At 43.9% G+C, this 20,686-nt stretch overlaps 1 protein-coding gene across 1 annotated transcript; it reads left to right on the top strand.

Moving 5' to 3' along the window:
* Nucleotides 1-14,141: 14,141 nt before the first annotated feature.
* Nucleotides 14,142-20,298, top strand: LOC131891927 (uncharacterized). Its single transcript, XM_059241620.1, has 2 exons — nt 14,142-14,400; nt 19,400-20,298. The coding sequence occupies exons 1-2, from the start codon at nt 14,176-14,178 to the stop codon at nt 19,691-19,693; spliced, it is 519 nt and encodes a 172-aa protein (XP_059097603.1). The 5' UTR covers nt 14,142-14,175; the 3' UTR covers nt 19,694-20,298.
* Nucleotides 20,299-20,686: the final 388 nt, after the last annotated feature.

Genomic DNA, 20,686 nt, shown 5'->3' on the forward strand with positions numbered 1-20,686 from the left:
TATGTGATCACCAAACCTTTCTCGCCAAATAAGGCCTAAACTTTTGGTGTTGAAATTTTTGAATGTCAATTATTGGCATAATTATTGAACAAAATATGCGACTAATAACATTTCCGTAACCATTGATGGTATGTGTTTAAAACCAGGCATTTGAATATACTTAAAATGACATTAAACATGTCTTAAAGTACAGCAACTGAAAAGTGTTCATTAGGTTTTCGTGATAAAGTAAGAATTTGCTCCAAACACAATCAATCAATACTCTTTTGCTAGCAATATTGTTTCTAGAAATTGGTTCAAAAATATCTTGACCAAATTTCAAGTAATTTGACGCGTTTGTGATAAAACTATGGTCTCACTCTGGGAATGGCCCTCAATCCAAATGAGACACACTGTAGCTCTGAACTACATATTGTTCTTTAAGCTCATACGGATGCTTCATCATCATGAAATAATAATCTAAAGAGATATGGCACCTGTTTTATTTGACAATTTTGGTTGCTTTGCAAGAAAAACAATTTGTTGGAGTCCAAAGTTCAAATTGAGATCTAGTTCACTGTACTTTGGTATTACTCTGTGCCCTTAAATAATGCCTGCCTCTCATGCAAACCTCCTAATAAGTAGAAATTCAATTAAACTCTACAAAAGCTAACTCATTCATCTTTAACCAATGCCTGATGCGTATTGTCAAATGTGTGAATTAAGACAAAATTATCAATTGTCCATCCCAGATATTCTAATATTTAACATTTATGTACATGTACTTTTATTGTTTATTCCATAAATTTCTTTTATATTTTGTTAGTGCAAGTTCCTCATCAATTGATAAAATGATTTTTGTTGATTTTCTATCTATGCGTGTTTTTGAACCAGCTTTACGCAATATTTCACCGATTTGAAAGACAATTTGATTGTTTTTGATTAATTTGATGTTCAAGGGTATTTCATTTATTCTTCTGACTTTCAAAATTAAATCAAGAAATATTTAGTATATGAACGGAGTTGTTTATCAAGGATATCTTTATTTAATTAAAAACACCTTAATGTACTATGTAGTACGGATGATCTTGTTTTATTGATAGTAGAGTTACTGCCTTGATTCAACGCCATGGCCCAAGTTGACGGTGAGGGGAAACCGTGTCGTTTCCTCTCTTTAGAGTCCCTGTGTAAATGCATGTTTTGAAAATTTTCAAGGCATTGCATCTCTTCCGACTGACCTCTGCGCAGCATTTTAGAGGTGTTTGATTTTTTTGATATTTGCGTGAAAGCAATCAGATTGTATGCTTGCGTGGGCTCGAATTGTGAACGGAAAAAGTGCCGACTTTGTGATGGTTGGAATGTCCTAATCACATTCGAATGTGATAATATCTATTCAATACATGACATAAGTTACGGGCTACTAGAATTTCTGCAGTTGTCCGTGAAACGGACACAGTTTGTTGGACAACTCAACGATCTTGTCAAATTTGAACTTTTCTGTAAATTAACATTTGGAATTAAATGAAAGCAACCAAAAGCATGCTCAATATTAATATATTAATTACCTTATTCGATAGTAATATCCATTGTTAACGTCAATATTAGCTACAAGACTTGGTCAAGATTTTCAATGAATGCATAGCTTTTGTTAGAAGCAAAGATTGACGAAGCTATCTTATAGAGTGCGGAACCAAAAATAAGATTTCTTTTCTTTGGCTTTGGTGCCAAAGCCTGACAATTTCAACAAGCCACGATGATATCAGTTCAATACTGGAATTTAAAACTGATATATTTGTCATGGAGGTGTTAGACTATTCTTCATGCGGCTCTTGAGAGCGTCCAAGATGTCATCAGTCCACTTTTTATTGAGGCCCTTAGTGCTTGAACCAGCTGACACCGAAAATCTTGGCGGCCGCCCAAAGTATTACTCCCGCATGGAGAAGATATGACAACCTCCTTCGTTTTGATTCCTGCTCAGACATGGTTCACTCTTTCGAGAAACCAATTCAACAAAATATGTTAGTTTTTCTTCCAACATTGTGGTGATATCATCATGATGGCTGGTGTTCCGTGCAAAATCAAGCACGTCATCATGACATTATGTGGAAAAATGATATAGAGAATAATCGTGAACGGTGTTTTGAAATGTCTGGAAAAAAAGTACACCCGGCCAAAACAATAATGACGCCCCAACGTCATCGTGAATGGGCGTGCTCAAGCTGTCTTGAACTGGCGTCACTACGCCATGGTAAATCGGCATTCTCAAGCTGTCTTGAACTTGCATCACAAACAATCAATGCGTCCTTGCGCCATAATGAATCGGATGCTCAAGCTGTCTTGAATCTGCGTGTCCAAGCCCTTATGAAGCGGGGTGTCCAAGCTATTGGGAATCAGCGTGTCCAAGCCGTCTTGAATCGGCGGCCCAAACCATTGTGTAGCGTTATGCTGCCCAAGTCGTCTTGAATCGGCGCGCTCAAGCTAGTTGAACTGGCCAGCTGACGAAAAGAAAAATCATCCAAAGCAGTGCAGGAATGGGGAATGAGTACGTCTTGACGCTAGTAGACCTCGGTATCAACTGCTTTATTAACCGGCCCCAACATCCAGGGTTGCCGGGCAATGCATCATCTCCCCCCCGGCAATGAAATGGTTAGAACAGAAAAAACAATAAAAATACCCGGTTTTAATTAGTTCTCTGTACCGGGTTGGAGTCCGTAATGGGCGGCCGCAGGTTGAATACCTTGTAATCCTCCTCATCGAGGACAACACGCTGTCAACTCGGAAGGCAGGTTTGAGGCGATCTAGAGACACAGCATCACTTTTGCCACGTCGAGCAATCACAAAAATACTTGGCATGGCGTTCCAAGACCAGGTACGGGCCAGCATATGGGCGTTGAAGAGGTGTTTTCACAGCGTCAATCCGCTCATACACGTGTGTGCATGAGGCCAAGGCTTTACTCACCGCGCAGGCACATCCCGCCGATGCCAAGCGGGTTCAACAAACCGCCGGTTTTGCATGGAAGTTCGCAATTGAACGAGATAGTCATTTGGTGACTGGGGCTCAGGTATTATAAAAAAAAACCCTGCCGGTAGTCTAGGCACTTCACCAAAGACCATGTCAAAAGCTGGAGCACTCGTGATCCTCCTTGACACTGGATCGGATTCCCAACATGATGAGAGGCAACTCTTGGGTGCACCGATCTGTTGCAGCACGTGCTTCAGAGCAGATTTAAGTTGCCGGTGGAACCGCTCGACCATACCATTGGCCTGCGGGTGATAGGCCGTGGTGTTCGTGTGGGCAGTTCCCAAGAGCTCCATCAACTCGCTCCAAAGGGAGGATGTGAACTGGCGACCTCTGTCGTGGACAATCGATATAGGCACACCATAACGTTGGACCCAGCCATTGAGAAGGACATTTGCACAAGTGGCAGCTTCAATGTTAGCCGTCGGAAGGGCCTCAGTCCATCGGGGTAAACCTATCCACGACGGTGAGAATATAACGATATCCCTGACTGGATGGCAATGGTCCAACCAAATCTATGTGCAGATCAGCCAATTTTAGCCGACGGCGGACGTCCAAACTGCTGCAGCGGTGTTTTTGGTGGTGCGGTCACCTTTGACATCTGGCAAGGGCACAAGCTCGAACCCACTGAGTGATGTCGCGGGACATGGAGGGCCAGACATAGAGGCCAGCAATGAGGCGACGGGTTGCTTTGTGCCGGGATGAGACAGGTTATGCAAGCTATTAAAACACTGTCCGAGTCATTGATGGTGGTATTACTTGGCGAGGTGAGATGATCTGATATCAACGATGATTTTGTATTCACCCATATGGAGGTCTTCCAATGGCTTGGCCAATCCTGGTCCCGCGGGTCATGCACCATCCCTACCGCCAATTGGGCGTCGGCAATACATTTTGTGAGGTCTCTTGTGGGTGAAGTCGCTAGAATGGGGTTGCGAGATAAGGTATCTGCCACTACATTCATTGGGCTGGAGATGTGCGAACATCAGTGCATATTTTCACTTATGTAGTGAGGCATTCGGGCAGCTCTCTTGTTTTCAGACATATTTCGAGGAAGTCTTGGATAGAAGGCAAAAGTTAAGGGCTTGTGGTCTGTTAGAATATGAAAAAGGTTTCCAGGAATACCAATAATCAGGTGCTCGAACTTCTTAACGGCTAAGTGGATGGTCAGTAGTTCCGACCATACGTGGAATAACGTTGCTCATGAGGTTCCAGCTTTGGCTGAAAAACCCAATCGGGCGCCACCCTTGTTTTGTGAGTTGCTCCAGAACGGCACCCACAGCAGCGTCAGATGCATCTGTTACTAATCGTGAGGGAAGACAGCATCTGGGAAGCTGAGAGTGACTTGATCAGCCAGTGCCCTTTCAAGACACAAACGCTGTCAATGCATCAGAGGTCCATGTCAGTTGCTTTTCGGCCGCTTTTCGAGCCCTAAGCGTCTGGAAGAATGCGACTTCAACAGGGCATAGAGTGGCTGGCAATGGGCAAAATGAGGGTGCATCGACGATAAAAAGTTTGCCAACCCAAAAAGCCTTGCAAGGACCGCACAGTTGAGTTCAGGAAAGGTTTAATGTCATTGACTTGGGTATCAAGGGTGCGGACTCCTGCAGCAGAATAAACTGAGCTTGCCACAAGAATGTCGTCGACATAGCAATAGACACCTTTTAGCCACGCAGTGCTTCATCCATGAAGCGCTGAAACGATTGCGCCGCGCGTTTTTAGGCCAAAAGGCATCCGTGTGAATTCATATAGTCCAAAGGATGGCAATGGCCGTTAAGGGATGGACCTCTCATCGAGAAGGGATCTGGTGGAATGCACGGACAAGATCTATGTACTGAAGATGGTCGCGCCACGCAGTGCAAACAGAAAATCCTCCACATGTGGCATGACGGTAGCAATCGTTTTCAGTAATAGCGTTGAGCATACGAAAATCCCACATGGACGCCAAGGATCATCGTGTTTACTCACCACCTGAAGTGGGCTTGCCACTACACTCTTGGATGGACGCAAAATCCCCAGTTCACGTAATCTTGAAATTTCTGCTTCGGCAATTTCAAGTTTTGGTGCCGAAGAGCCTCCTGGCGAGACTTAAAAAGGCATTGCATTGGTTTTAGAACTAAAGAATGGACATAGTCATGTTTGACATGAGGCATTTCCGCAGGTGGCTCTAAGAGGGCGATTACGTCTGGTACTGTTGCAGTAATGGAGAGAAAGGGTTTTGCATGTCTTCAACGGACAGAACGGCAGAAACACGACAAGTTAGTCCATTGAGCTCGTGGGAACCGACGGGTGTCAATGAATCTCCTCCTTCTGCCCATACCGATTCATCAACTCTTATTAGGGCAGACAATCAATAGTTCGAGCTAGTTTTATAAGGGCCTCAAAAACTCATCAAGCCTATTGACCAAGGATACAATTCGCTAGCTACTCTCCTCCCACCGTCACAGATCAATCTCAGTTTGTCTGGCATACACCAGGGCCAATTTTCAAGGCTAACTATCCTGCAAAATGTGGTCACTGTGATATCCGCGTGATGAGCATGTTTGCTCATGGCTCTTCCAATGTTACTGGACGCCCCATGTTACTGGACGGCCCCGTGTTCCTGTGTTGGGACGGCTTGTGATCCCTGTGTTGGGACGGCTCGTGATCCCTGTGTTGGGAAGGCCCCTTGATCCCTGTGTTGGGACGGCCCCGTGATTCCTGTGTTAGGACGGCCCCGTGATCCCTGTGTGGGACGGCCTCGTGATCCCTGGTGGACGGCCTCGTGATCCCGGAAGACTCCCTCCCTGATGAGTGATCGTGATGAATTTAGATACAGCTGAATACATATTACTTGTCTACCTCTACTCCCTACCATGCCAGAACGTCCTCGTCAGTCTGGCAAATCTAGGATACTCTTCAAGGCAAATTGTACACATCAATCTACTTTATTTATTACAAACAACAGCCTGTCAGCTGTCTTGCCCCGGTGAGAAAAGTGAGGGAATTGTTGGGCCAATAGAAAAGGGGACGTACCACAAAGAAAACAATGGTTGATAGATACTGTTGATCTGCGTAGAGCTGGTTCAATGAAGAAATGCAGATGACGTCCACTCGACGTGATTGAAGGTTCACTAACAGAGTGACGAAGTGCTCCACTGAGACTCGGCACTTCCCAGGTCCTCTTGCACGGTTTCTTGAGTTTCCTACTCCCATATGATGATGATCTCTGTCCTTCAAAACAATTCCCACTTCTTGGCACCACAACAATGGCAAAGACCCGGCACTTAGCAATGGCAGGTAGTTCCTCCTTGCAAAGGTTCAGACTATGGCTTCTCCTTTCAAGAGTTGCATCACGACTTCTCTTCGTGAGAACCAAATTGGGGGTTCCATCCTCATTGAATGATGATTGTTGTTCCCTGTGTTCTTTGGAAACGCCAATTCAAGATGGCTTGGGTACGCCGATTCAAGACGACTTAGGCACGCCAGTTCCGGATAGCTTGGGACTTGTTGGTGCTTCGGGCGCTGCTGGTGAGCCAGATGTGACAGGGAGCCCAGGAAGTCATGGTTCAGCGGATCCAATTGGCCGAGGGGGGGAGGAACGGCCAAGATGGTCAAAATGGAACCCCGGGGCGTATGGGGGGGCCCTTGAATTACTTGAAAACTGGGCAGCTTGGGAACAACAGGGGATGATGGGCCGCTTGGAGTGCCAAGTATAGAGGGTGCTCTTGGAATCCCAAAAAGACATGAAGTGCCAATTAAAAAGGGTGCTCTTGGAATCCCCAGAAGGCATGGAGTGCCAAGTATAAAGGGTGCTCTTGGAATCCCCAGAAGACATGGAGTGCCAAGACAAGTTGAATCCTCAAGGAAGCGTAGTGAGTCCTATCATAGGCGCTAATTTGACTTTTACGGCAAAATGTGCAAATGGTGAGATCCCGAGAGGGAGGAAATGAAAAAGGGAAAAATAGAAATTAGATGGCATTGAAGAATTGTAAGAACACAAAACGAAATATCTGTGCTAAAAAATTGAAGGAAATTTACATATTTAACAGTCCACTAACAAACCGCTAAATCGTCAGACCAATTATAAGCAAGTCTTCAACCACTACCAAGGTACAAAGAGAATGACCGGGTACTTTAGGATAGCCAAGTTGACAAACATTTTTTTGCCGAAATGCATTTTTGCGGTAAGAAATAGAAAGGGCATTATTTTTCTTGAAAGTGTGTCTTCTTCAAGAAAATTTTAAAAAGTAATAATCATGTGCAACAAAACACCTCTTCAGTCGACGAACTGATTTTATGTAGTGATTGTTGAAAAAGGAACCGTACAGTGTAGAGCTGCAAAATAGTCTACCCTAATGCTAAGCATCGGATCCAATTGGTGTTGTGATTTGAAGCGAAAACTATGTGAGCCAAAAATAGAAATAACTTCTAACGGATGAGTAGGTTTTCACTGATTTGTTTGTTCAAGATATCAAGAGGCTTCACGTGGCAAAAGTTACCACTTACTCGGCCAATCATCTAATGGTGGCTGCCAACAATTAAGAAATACGTTACCATCCTCTGAATTGTGATGTTGAAATTTTAAACATCAGATCATTAGATAAGGGTCCGCAGTACTCAATAATAGTCTAAAAAAAGTTCCCTTGGATATGAAATGAGTATTTTTTACGGTTTGAACTTTTGGCTGAGTCTTTCAATGTGACGCTCAAATCTTATCTACGGATCGTCACAAATGGCAGAGCTAGGGCGGCTTTACACTAGTGATGAGTTTCAATCCGGAAAATCAGCTATTTAGCTTGAAGTACCTTTGGAAGGGCTCTCCTTCCAACGAATAAGGGTAGAGAAATGAAGACCCAAGATCAGGAAGGGGTTTGAAGTAACCCTGGTTCCGAGACCTAGAACAGTAGGGTCACGTTTTGCCACTCATTTAAGGAGTTTTTATTTCGATATTGTTCTCTCTTTAGCTTGTGATGGGAGCCCTAACCGAGGTTCTTTAATCTAAAAAGCTGACCTTTCGGATCGAAACACATCACTACTTTACACTACGATGGAAAACCAGGATTGAATCCGGTTTGAGGATGGAAGTAGGAATAGTGCTGGGGCGAGTCAACCCTCGAGTCCGAGTCCTGTCAAAAAGACTCTTTTTTTAAAGGTTTCTAACCGATTCTTGGAAATGATTTCCTAGCAAGTCATGTTTTTCAATGGAGTGATGCCGGGGATAGATTGGCAGCTACTGAGTGTCAGTCTTCTCCGCCTTATAAGAAGGAAGAGGCGCTTGAGAAATCACTTCAAAAACACTGGTTTAAACAGAAACAAGGAGCGTTTTGCCGCCTTGCAAACGGAAATTCGAAGAGCACATTACAAAGCTAGGGAACATTACGAGGACCGTCTGGGGGATGAGCAGAATAAAAGAGCGTTCTACGGATACGTCAATTTCAAGAAAAGGTCAAAGAATCATTTTGGGCTGCTGAGGAACAGCTTCGGAGTATTAGAAGAAAAGAGCCAAAATATGGTAACTGTATTATTTCATTATTTCATTTAATTATTTCATCTTGGTTTTCGGCAACCCGCCTCACCAAGTCGGGGATGACAAACGCTTATCAGCAGCTAATGTTCGAGGACAGTACAACATAATGTACAGTGACGTTCTGAAAAGGATCCAAGCCCTGAAGAACTCAGGAGCGAAGGGTCCGGATGGTATTCCAAGCGCGGTTCTGAAAAGACTTGGAAAAAGTGTAGCTATTCCCCTCGCCATGGTATTCAACCAATCCTTGCACCAGGGTGTGGTTCCCCAGATGTGGAGAAGAGCTGATGTTTGTCCGCTACACAAGGGTGGAGACAAAAAAAATGGCAAGAAATTATCGCCCAATCTCGCTGACCAATGTTCCATGCAAAATGTATGTATATATGTATGTAAGTATAAAATGGTTGATGATGGGGCCATGGGGTGTGAGGGCTTCAGGCAGGTCGGATACATAAAGATTAAAAAGAATTGGCGATAGTGGATCCCCCTGCGGAAGGCCAGTGGAAGTGAAGTAGCAGGTGGATAGGTCCTCATCAGAAGGAATGGAGGATCTGAGTTCCGCATAGATGTTGGACAGCAGGACACATATTGAACGCGGAACTCCCCACAGTTGGAGTTTGAGGAATAACCGCGTTGGGTCCACCCTGTTGAATGCTTTGGAGGAATCCACAAAGCATCCATACACTCTCCTCTTGTTGCTGATGTTGGAATGCACAATTTCATAGAGGAGAGTGGCTGCCGTGGTGATTGAGCGGCTTCTCCGGAAACCGAATTGGAACTGGGGAAGGAGATCCCTATCCTCGGCCAATCCGGAGAAGCGGGCAGCTAGTAGGGTGGACATCATCTTCAAGAAAGGGTTCTCCAGGGCGATGGTCCGATGGTTGTTTGGAATGTCCCTGGGCCCCTTCTTATGGATGAAGATGATGGCTGACTCCATCCACGCTGGTGGGAAGAAAGAAGAATGGAGGGCGAGGCTGAAAAGATCTTAGAGGAGTGGCTGGGCTTGGATCCGGAGGAGTGAAAGTTGGAAAGGAGAGACCCCAGATGTTGAGGGGGCTTTGCTCTTCATCTTCTTGAAGGCCACGTCCATCTCGGGTTCCGTGAAGGGCTGCAAAAGAGGATGGTATTCTTCTGGGCAGCCCTGGACCTCCTCCACTACTGTTTTCGATGTTGATGCAAACAGTTCTTGACACTGGAGGAGAAATTTACTCACGGGAATTGCCGAGTTGGTGGCGGGCTTTTTGGCACGTTTGTACAAGCCCGCCATCCGGGACGAGGCCGATGAAGAGAGCAGGATCTCCACTTACAACAATTGGTGAGCTGACTTGGTGCTCCTCAGAGACTTGTGATATGCAATTCTTGATATCGCATATTGCTCCCAACTACGCAGTTTTTGGAGCATTTGATCCCTCAGCTCTCAATGGTAGGCGCTGAACCACGGGGTCTTGAGTCCTCCTCTCCTCCTTTGCATGGAGGAGGATTTTTTAAATGCTTGCGAAATGCCTTGGGCCACTGCAGCTGGATTGCTCACAACCCCGGTGTTGATGGATAGCTGCAGGGCCTCAAGTTGACACATTGACCACGCACCTCCCCTTTTGAGTCACGCCCAGATGAAAGAATTTCTAGGGATCTTGAAGGTGACTGAAATCGGGAGGTGATCAGAAACGACCAATGGATGGACGAAACTGGCCGGAGAGGGAATATGTTCTGATATGAAAATTATATGTTTGCCATCTCCTAATCCGCGCCTTCGTTAAATGACTGGGCTAATAGGACCTGGTTTATGGGTCGATGGTCACCGGTCAGTTGTGGGGGCTAGCAACACACTGACGCCAAAGTCTTCCAAATTTGTGGTGCAAGATGTTTCTGGCCTGACATTGCTTGTGTATGTGGCCCTGGGAACCGCATCGGGGGAATGAACGGTTAGGCACTAGGGGCCCTTGGTGACGGTGGGGCGACCCTGTGGTGTTCGCTGCAAGTAAGGTCCTGCTTATCAGTTCACTGATTGGAGGTCCTGGTCGTTGCTTGTGTGAGTCGTGGATACTGCACTGTCTTGTGGGTATGCCATTCCTTTTACATTGGCCGCGAGTTCCACTTTGCGAGCCTGAATGAGCGATTCGGGTTGAGACCACTTCTTCTGTTGGATATTTTTTTTTTTGTGGATTTGGTTTTTCACGGGCTTTTCTAACCGCTACAGGGAATGTAATCCCCAGTACAATTAAAATGAAAGGTTATAATTCGTCTATTTATTGCGTTTCAATCTTTATATGATATTTGGTCTACCAACGAATTTGAGTTGGCAGACCGAGCTAGTCCTTGAACGTAGGGTTGATCTGGTATGCTATCCATATATCTATAAATTTGTCCAAGTCTAACTTGAAAGATGCTACCGGATCAACAAGGCCTACGTATTCCCTACGAATATCAGAGGAAAGCAAATTAAACAATGATGGAGCCCGAGAAAGAAGAGATGTGGACTTCATTGTTCGCACTAACCTGGATTCTCGAAGGCTTGAAGGTGCTCTCAAAACGCACATTAAGCCTCTACGGTCACTAGAATTGACCCTAAACCCTGGATTGGGACAAAGCTCATGGATACTTTTGAAGACATACAGTATCAGATACCTTTCGTACCTTCTCTGAACACTGTACAGTTCCAACTTTTTTAGCCTCTCCCAATATGAGAGCTCTCTCAATCCTGTGATGTTCCTAGTGAAACATCTTTGGACTTGTTTGACCTTTTGCAAACCTGCTGAACTCATTGGAGCCCAAATGGGTGAGGCATATTCAAGATGTGGCTGAACAATCGACTTGTACAGAGTTAGCATCGTGATGCTATCTCTGGACATAAACGTCGATATATCCAACTACACATTTGAAAAGCCTTACCCACCTTCAACTGGATATGCTCATCGAACTTTCCATTATTTTGGAGGCCTACACCTAGATCTTTCATAGATGAGACCTGCTCAATATCTTTACCTCTATTATCTACGAGTGGAGTATGTAAAGGAGTTGACCTAAATGTCATTGAGTGGAATTTCATTCCGTTCAGGGCCATATTACTCTCAGTTACCCAAGAGTAGATTCGATCTAAGTCCTTTGCAAGGCTACTGGAATCTTGGCCATTCCTACCAGGAACTAACTTTGTATCGTCAGCATAAGAAGAGAGACTGGCAGTAATACTAAGCTTTTTGAAGCAGGGCAACGAATGTTATAAACAAGGGGGCCCTAAGATCGAACCCTGGGGAACACCTGACTTGACATCATGTATGTCACTAAGGGATCCCTCAACCTTAACCAATTGCTTCTTACCAGAAATGAAACTTTTTAACCAATTGAGAACCTTGCCTTGGATCCCAATCTCATGGAGCCTGTTAACTAAAAGACCATGATCTACCTTGTCAAAGGCCTTGGCAAAGTCGAGATAGACTACATCAACTGATTCATGGCTCTCTAGTCCCTCAATAACCTGCTCAATATGTTCAATCAGTTGGGTAACCGTGCTAAAAAGTGCTCGGAACCCATGCTGGCTAGGAGGAACGACTTCATGAATATCAAGAAATTCAACAAGTTTGAACTTCATGATCTTCTCAAACACCTTCGCAATATTCGAAGTGAGAGAAGTCGGCCTGTAATCACTAGGGAGCGACTTATCTCCCCCTTTAAAAATTGGAACAACATGAGCTAACTTTAGTGAAGAGGGGAACTTGCCCTGGTCCAAGATGCAACGCATCAAGTACGAGAAAACAGGAGCAAGAACCTGTGAGAGATCTCATCAGAAACTGAGATGTCACGCCATCAGGACCAGGAGAGCTCGAAAGCCTCAAGTCCCTGATGGCCTCTAAAGCATCTTTGATCTGTGACTACAAGATCATCTAAACGCTCAACTTGACTAACCTTGTCAATCTCAACAGACTCATCTTCAGAGCTATGAGCTGTTGCTTCCGAGCTCAGTGGGGTTGAAAACACACTGGAGAACTGATCTCCAAGCATGTTAGCCATAGTCTCTACATTGCTAATGGCTTCCCCATCAACCTCAAAAGGCCCAACAGAGGGTTTCATTTTTCTCTTAGAGTTCGCATAAGAGAAAAAAGCCTTCGGATTCGACCTGACCTCCTGAACCACCTTATTCTCAGTTTGTAACTGGTCATATTCGATGGAGGCCTTAATCTTACCCTGAACTATGTCCAACTTTTTTTTGGAGACTAACCATTATTACTGGATTCGAATATTGCCTCGTGTAACTTGAGAACTCATGACGAATCTTGTCAAAAGGTCGAAGTTCTTGTCGCTTTCCACCCACTTCACATAGTCTTATTTCCAAGACCTTATCAAAGAGTGACAAGAAGTGTAAAAAGACAGGATTTGAGAGTGGAAACTGATGGACCGCCGGATCATGTAAACAAACCATCGAAATCTGGAACAATTTGAACAACGACACGAGGACTAAAACAAGAGGAAGATACAAAATGCTGGTGAACAAGTTTGCCAGAACTCTACCTATATAACCAAGTGCCTTTATTCATTGATGTAACACAAATGTCACTCATGACTTAACCGAATCAATAATTAAAAAACCATAGGATGAGCACAAACATGCGCTCAAAACACGGGACATCACACATATCAAAGGAATAAATGCATCTCCTACGTCTGTTATGTCATCGCACAATGTAATGGCGCAAGACCATACCAGCAATCACAAATAACGCATTGAACAAAATGAGGCAAAAATATTTTTTTTGTTTGGATTATTAAATTTACTTTCATTTTTTTCCTTTTATTCGGACTTCATTAACCCTACTGGGATTGGAATCACAATAGTTCAAGAAGAGTAATTTGGTCATTTTACTTAACTTTTTTTGACATATTATTTCATTGACCAACGAATTAGGGTTGATGGATTTGGCCAACTAGTCAAAAGCTTGTCAATGTCTCACTTAAATTCTGTCACTGGATCAACGCCTACATACATCCTACGAATATTTGAGCGCAGCAAATTGAACAATGAAGGAGCCCGAGAAAGAAGAGAGTTGTTGGACTTTATTGCTTGAGCTAGCCTGGATTCTCGAGGGCTTGAGGGTGCCCTCAAATCGCACGTTAAGCCTCGACGGTCACTAGAATTGACCCTAAATACGGGGTTGGGACAAAGCTCATGGATACTTTTGAAAACGTAAGATCAAGTAGAGTTCCCAAACCGTTCTGGTAGAAAGGGAGTCGGTGTCAAGTACCTAGCTTTTGCACCCCATTAGAAAAAACAAGTTTAGATCAATGTGATTTTGACAAAAGTCTTCAAGTTTGCTCATGTTGGACTGGTCTAGGATATTCATTAAAATTCCCTGACTGTTTCTTGAAATATCGACAAATTTATGGTCCTTGTTTTCGAAAGCTCTGAAATAAGATGGGTTTGTCTGAAGTTTTTGTTCTTTGTTTCGGAAGTAGGCAACAGAGGTCCCCATTTTATCCTTTTAAATGCCTTTTGATTGGTTACAATCAGACTCATCCTTGCTATGGAGAAATTTCCTTCAGTTTGAAAAGCATTTCCAACCTTGAATATTTTTCCCAAAAGTTACTTTGCTGGAAAGAAAGATATTTCAAAGCCCAGTTTATTAGCATTAGGTACTTTGCAGGTCCAGTTGGAGAATCTGGCCCCTATCAAGCCTCTCAAATGGACATGGACGAGTCCTCTGGAATGATATTTAAAGAATGGCCAGAACCACAAAACAATTTGATACAATGCAACGGCATGGAAAGCCAAATAACTATTACGACAATTTTTGAGGAATCCGACCAGAGTGGGTGCTACCAGTTCAAGACCCCTGGCTTTGGTGGAGCTGGATACCCCAATGCCGGAGGTGGATTACCGCACTATGACTGCCGTTTCTTGCTCCGTGTAAGTGACCACCAACCTCTAAGTTTTGTTCAAGCTTTTACCCCTTCATTAGAGAGCATCAATTGTAGAAGAGACAAGTTTCATATTCGCTTATTTCCCCTCTTTGCTTGTTGAAGTCGAGTACTTGAGTGAAATGCTTTTAAAAAAATTCGCACCTCATTACCACTCTTCGGAATGGAATCCCCCAATAGTCGGAGATTATTTTTTGGTTTGGTTTTTCACGGGCTTTTCTAACCGCTTCGGGGAATGCAATCCCCAGTACTATTAAAATGAAAGGTTATAATTCGTCTATTTATTACCTTTCAATCTTTATATGATATTTGGTCCAACAACGAATTTGAGTTGGCAGACCGAGATAGTCCTTGAATGTAGGGTTGATCTGGAATGCTATCTAAAATTTGGTCCAAGTCTGACTGAAAGATACTAATGGATCAACAAGGCCTACGTATTCCCTACGAATATCAGAGGAAAGCAAATTAAACAATGAAGGAGCCCGAGAAAGGAGAGATGNAGGCCTACGTATTCCCTACGAATATCAGAGGAAAGCAAATTAAACAATGAAGGAGCCCGAGAAAGGAGAGATGTGGACTTCATTGTTCGAACTAGCCTGGACTCTCGAGGGCTTGAAGGTGCTCTCAAAACGCACATTACGCCTCTTCAGGGTACATTAGACCACTCGGCTATCATGGTTCCTTATGTTCCCTATGTTTCTTATTTTGCTCAAATATCATATGATATCTGATCTACCAACAAATTATAGCCTGCAGATTTGGCCAGCTCTTGAATATAGGGTTGATCAAGAATTTAGACCAAATATTATTCAAGCCTGACTTAAATCCTGTTACTGGATCAACAACTGTGAACATACTCCGTACGAATCTGTTAGATTGTGTTGAGATATCAAAGAGTACATTTATTCAAGATGGACTCGAGAAGAAAAGTGGTAGAACGGGTAGTATTGGAAAAAGGGAACTAGGAATACCAGTATTGGCATAGAGGGAGGGAGGGAGTTATTTGACAGGAGAAAAGTTAGATGGCGTTATATGAAGACTTATCATCTCCCCCGTAAAGATGGCATTATAGGACAGATCATTGATTAACGTTTAAATCGAACTCTTTTCGATTGAAGACGTGTTTGTCTAGGCAGGAGGGGTTCGTTTGCGCTCGGGTCAGGGTCACCATCACTGTCGGAAGACGCTGTTTCCATGGGCACAGGTCGGCGGTGAATTCAATTCCGGATTGAAATTTGGCCATCAATTTCGACTTCATGGGAGCAATGATTTTTTCTGAATGCAAGATGGGATGGGGGGGGGGACCTAGGATCGAACCCATGAATCCGAGTTTTAGCTCGGTCGCGCGTTAAGCAACTGCGCTGCAACCATCTCCCTTCATGAGGATGAAGCGGTGGGACCGTGGGATTGCGTGATTGTCGAATCGAACCTGAGTCTTCTCGCTTTCCTCCTCGCGGCGTTGAAGGGCTTGGGTGTAGGCGTGGTCGGACAATCGACAATCTATTATAGTGGGCCGGATGGCCGGGAATTTGGGTGCAGAGGCCACGACCGAAGAGTCATTGGGCGGGACTGGAGCCGTCAGTCCGGGGCACGTTGCGCCAGGCCAAAAGGGCTGGCCGAAAATTGCGCTAATTTTGGCCATACTTTTGGAGTAAGATCTCATGGATTTAACTGCGGATTCGGCGTGACCATTGGAAGCGGGGTGGTAGGCCGAGGAAAGTTCATGATTGATGTGGGTGCGACGACAAAATTCGGCAAAATCACCGCGAAATTGAAGCCCACCATCGGAGTGCAAATGATGGGGAAGCCCATAATCCGAGAACCAGTCTTCCAGAATGTCTGTGATGGTCCGCGGATCCAATCGGGAAATGCGAGACACGCACGGCCAACCCGTAAATCGGTCCACCATGATCAAGTAATGAGCACCAGCGCTGTGAAACAAATCCACAGAGACGGACTCAAATGGGCGGGTGGCGGTAGATTGGTGAAGAGGCTTGGGGGATTGGCTGGGGCGAAACTCCTGACATTGAGCGCATGAACTGATCGCCTGTTCAATGTCATTGTTTATGCCTGGCCAAAAATACGGGCTACGAGCCAAAGCGCGGGTTCGAGAATACCTTGGTGGGACTGATGTAAGTCGTGGAGAATGATCGCACGAGATTGGCTTGGCAGAATAATTCGATGGCCTTGAAGGATCAAAAGACCATAATTGTGATATAGGGATAAGCTGTCCCATTGCTTGGTGAATATTTTGGCCGGATGAGATTGAGGCAAGTGTTTTGGTGATTTACCAGATAGAAGAAAGGCTATGATAGCCTGATAATTGGCATCATTCTTTGCATTCAAGGCAATGGAATGAAGGGCTAAATCAGAGCCGGATTCCATTTGAACGGCGGATAGAAGAATGGAGTTATCAACCGTGGAAGGTGGGTCATTGTCTTGAGAATTATTATCGAAAAGGGGATAACTTGAGAGCGTGTCGGCAATCAGATGATTATTGCCCGGAATCCATTGTATGGTGAACGTGAATCCAGCCGTTTTCATCAAAATCCGTTGGAGACGTGGATTGTCTACGGCTGCCAGGTTTGACCCTTTGAAGATACCAAGTAATGGCCGATGATCCGTGATAACGGTGAAGTTCATGCCGGCCAGGTACATTCGACAGTGCATGATTGCCCATTGGATCGCCAGAGCTTCCAACTCGCACACGGCATATCGGGTTTCAGCCTCCTTCAGATATCTTGATCCGCACTGGATCAAGTTTGAACGACCATCGGGACGGATTTGAAGAAGAGCATATCCCAGACCTTTGAGGCTTGAAGCATCGGTAAGCAGGGAGGTCGGGAGGGTGGGATCAAAGTGAGCCAAGATTGGACCATTGGGGTTGGTCAGAATTTCCTTCAATGCTCGAAGTTCCTCTTCATACTCGGAAAGCCACTGAAATGACATCTTTTTCTTCAGCAGATTGCGAAGTGGTTGTAAGGCATGGGCCAAATCCGGAACAAAAATGTCCTAATTGATTGGCCAGGCCTAAAGATGACTTAAGGTCTGTCAGGTTGGTGGGGGCTGGAACTTTGGAGAATGTGGCCACTTTGGATGGATCTGGACTGACACCATCTCGACTAAGGATATAGCCAGCAAATTTGACAGATGATCCAACTTGTGCCTTAGCTTTAGAGAGGGTGATATTGTGGTCTGCATAACGTTGAAGGACGGCCTTGGTTTTTGAATAAGATCCTCTTTGGATTCTCCACAGATAAGGATGTCATCGACAATTTTTCAAACACCAACCAGACCGGAGAGGGCTCGATCCCATCTTGCATAGAATTTGTCTCCAGACGCGTTTAATTCCATTGGGGCTTGACAATAACGGAAGCGCCCAAAAGGGGTGAGGAATGTTGTGAGGCGCCGTGATTTCTTATCGAGTTCGACTTGCCAATAGCCTTTGACGGCGTCAAAAACCACAAACCATTTGGATGAGGGAGAAATGGGTGTGACGATGTCTTTGGCCGTTGAAAATGGATGAATAGGCCTCTTCACATATTTATTGAGGCCTGTGAAATCCACAACAAGTCTTACTGAGCCGTTGGGCTTGGGAACAACAAGGCTTGGGCTGACCCAAAGAGAAGGCTCGGGAGCCTCTTCCATGACGCCAGAGGAAGTCATTGACTTAAGTTATTCCTTTGCCATCTGTTGTTAAGCAAAGGGGATGTTGCGAGCCACATTGACATGAGTAGGCGTGATAGGAATGTCGTCTCGGAGATGGATGACCATGGGGTCGCCTTTCATGGGCTCAAGCTCTTGGGAACAATAAAAACCTGATTGGAATTGATCCATAGGCACATTGCTGGCACATTCAATTTCTTTCCCACAAGGCCCCAAGGTCGATCGAATTTGAACGGACGAAACGTCAGATGGGTTGAGATGGTTAGAATGAGCATCCTCGGGAAGTAACGGAAAGATGTTGGGCAGCATGCCAAGAGAGTAGGATTTGGTTATGGAGATCTGGGGTCACGTAAGTAGTCACGGACGCCTTGCACTTTCCCAGACGACTAATGATCAGATCAACACACCCTAACATTGCATTTTCGAATCGCTTCAAGCTCGATTGGAACGTGATCTCGAGGTGTTGATCACGAGGCCATAAGTCAGGGCGAGATCAGCTGAAACTTACCAACCATGTAAAATTGCCTTTCATTTCAGTTAAGTGCCAAAGCTACACTATTTGTTCCTAAAGTATTTGAACAATATATGTGATAGTTTAATTTTCAAATTTGTCACATTTTGCAATAATTAATTTCTACGCACTAGCAATGTTTTTATTCAACTTTGATATAATTTTGTCCAAGTTTAAGATCAAGCTTGATTAACATTGCGATTGACAAGTATGGCATAACGGTTTTGAAGACTTGACATTAGGTAAGTTTTAAGTTATGTTGCAAGCTATTTTCGGGGTTTTCTACTTGTTTCAAAAGAGTGAAATATTCTCATTTATGTTTTAGGTATAGAAAAAGAATATTACATTTCTTGGCAATTTGTTTAAGGTATAACCGGAGCAATTTGTAGTCAAATTTGATGCAAACGCAATTTTTGAAAGCGTGATATCCTACCGTTTACTCAATTGATTTGGATAAAATTGTTGTTGGAAACACAAGTAAGGTTACTCCCAACATCTATTGATTACGTTCTTAAAGATATTTTCTCTTTGCAGGTTTTAAGTGCATTAATATACTAATCTGACTTAAGTACGAGATGATATTTTTCAAAAGTTGTTCCTTTTGTTTCAATAACAACGAAAATCGGTTCTATAAGTCTTGGCATTTGCACAAAAAATTTATAAGTGTTAGGGGTTACCACAGTGTGCGAACATATAAATATTCAATGGGACACCCATCATCAGATGGCAGGAGGGGTGAAAGAGCATAACAAGACAACCCACCCATACATTTTGTTCTTCAATTCAAGTGTCTCCTTTCATTTCCTTTCAGTTTCGAGGATCAAACGTCTTTGGAACATTGACAGTTCCTTCTGACACCTTCGATTTCCAGCCTGTGGTTGGGGTCTCTTGCAAAGACTTCCTTAGAATAAATAACTTAATCCCATTGACAGGCCAGCCAAATGATCCTGATGATAATGCCCCCGCTGACACAGTGGTGAACTATTGTGGGATGCTTACGGGCGACAAAACATTTAATTTTAACAAGAGCATGTTGACAATTCGACTCAGAGGTGACGATACGGTCAGACATGATGGAGCCGAAGTGATTATTTGTTTCCCTTGAAAAGGAATATCCTGAATACTGCTTCATTTTGAGTTTGGTGTAAAATAACCACATGGTTGGTGTTTCCCCATTTTGTTTGATCTTTGAAAAATAGAAAAAAAGCAACAACAAAGTCTTCATATGAGCATGCCATAACCAACCTTCGGAGTCGCATTGAGTTTTGACAAAAGGAAAAAGGGTAGCAAATGAGAGCATTTTCTGAAATCAGGCAATGCAATCGAACGTTATAATGTCTTTTGCTGAAAACTCTCTATGAGGCTCTTAACAAGGCATAATGCAAGGAGACATTTACGTCAATAACCTATGAATTTACGCAATTCTGATTTTATATCTTTTTCATGGACCAGAAACCCCGTCGTTGAATATATGATTAGTTCACCACCTCTTCCACCTTTGGTGTCTTTTCGGTCTTTTCGCGCGACCAAATCGTATCCTGATAGGTTTAGCTCCTTTTCACCTATATCCTTATGAGTCCACGTTTCACCCACACATATTAGGTCCGGTTTTGTTACAGTTACTCTTGCTTTCAAAACTTGAATTTTGTTGATGAAAGATTTTGTGTTCAGGTAGAGCAGGCTAATGCTTATTTTTGAGTCTGGACGAACGTCTCGCTCCCTTTTGCCCCCTGACCTTCCACATCCCGTTTCCCGTTTAAGATATCCTGGTTGCTTCGCTTCGCAGTGGTCTTGGATTTGGGCTTGTGTTAGATCGGGATCGATTTAAATGTTTTTGAATTGTTCTTGTTTTTTAATATGGTACGCTTTTGCAATATGATTTCTTTCATGTTTCTGTCCTTCAGCCCTGTTAAGTGCATACGTGGTCGGGTTAGGTCTTCGTTTTCGCGGCCAATAAGGAATTGAAAACGGATCGAGTTGGAATCAAAATCTTCAATCCCTATGGATTCCAATATTTGTTTAACTTGTTCAAAGTTAGCACAGCACGTCTTTTTCCTTTGTTGGTACTTGCTTCAGATTCCGGGAATCCTTTGATGAC

The sequence above is a fragment of the Tigriopus californicus genome, chromosome 12 (genome assembly GCF_007210705.1).
Source record: "Tigriopus californicus strain San Diego chromosome 12, Tcal_SD_v2.1, whole genome shotgun sequence".
Taxonomy (NCBI): domain Eukaryota; kingdom Metazoa; phylum Arthropoda; class Copepoda; order Harpacticoida; family Harpacticidae; genus Tigriopus; species Tigriopus californicus.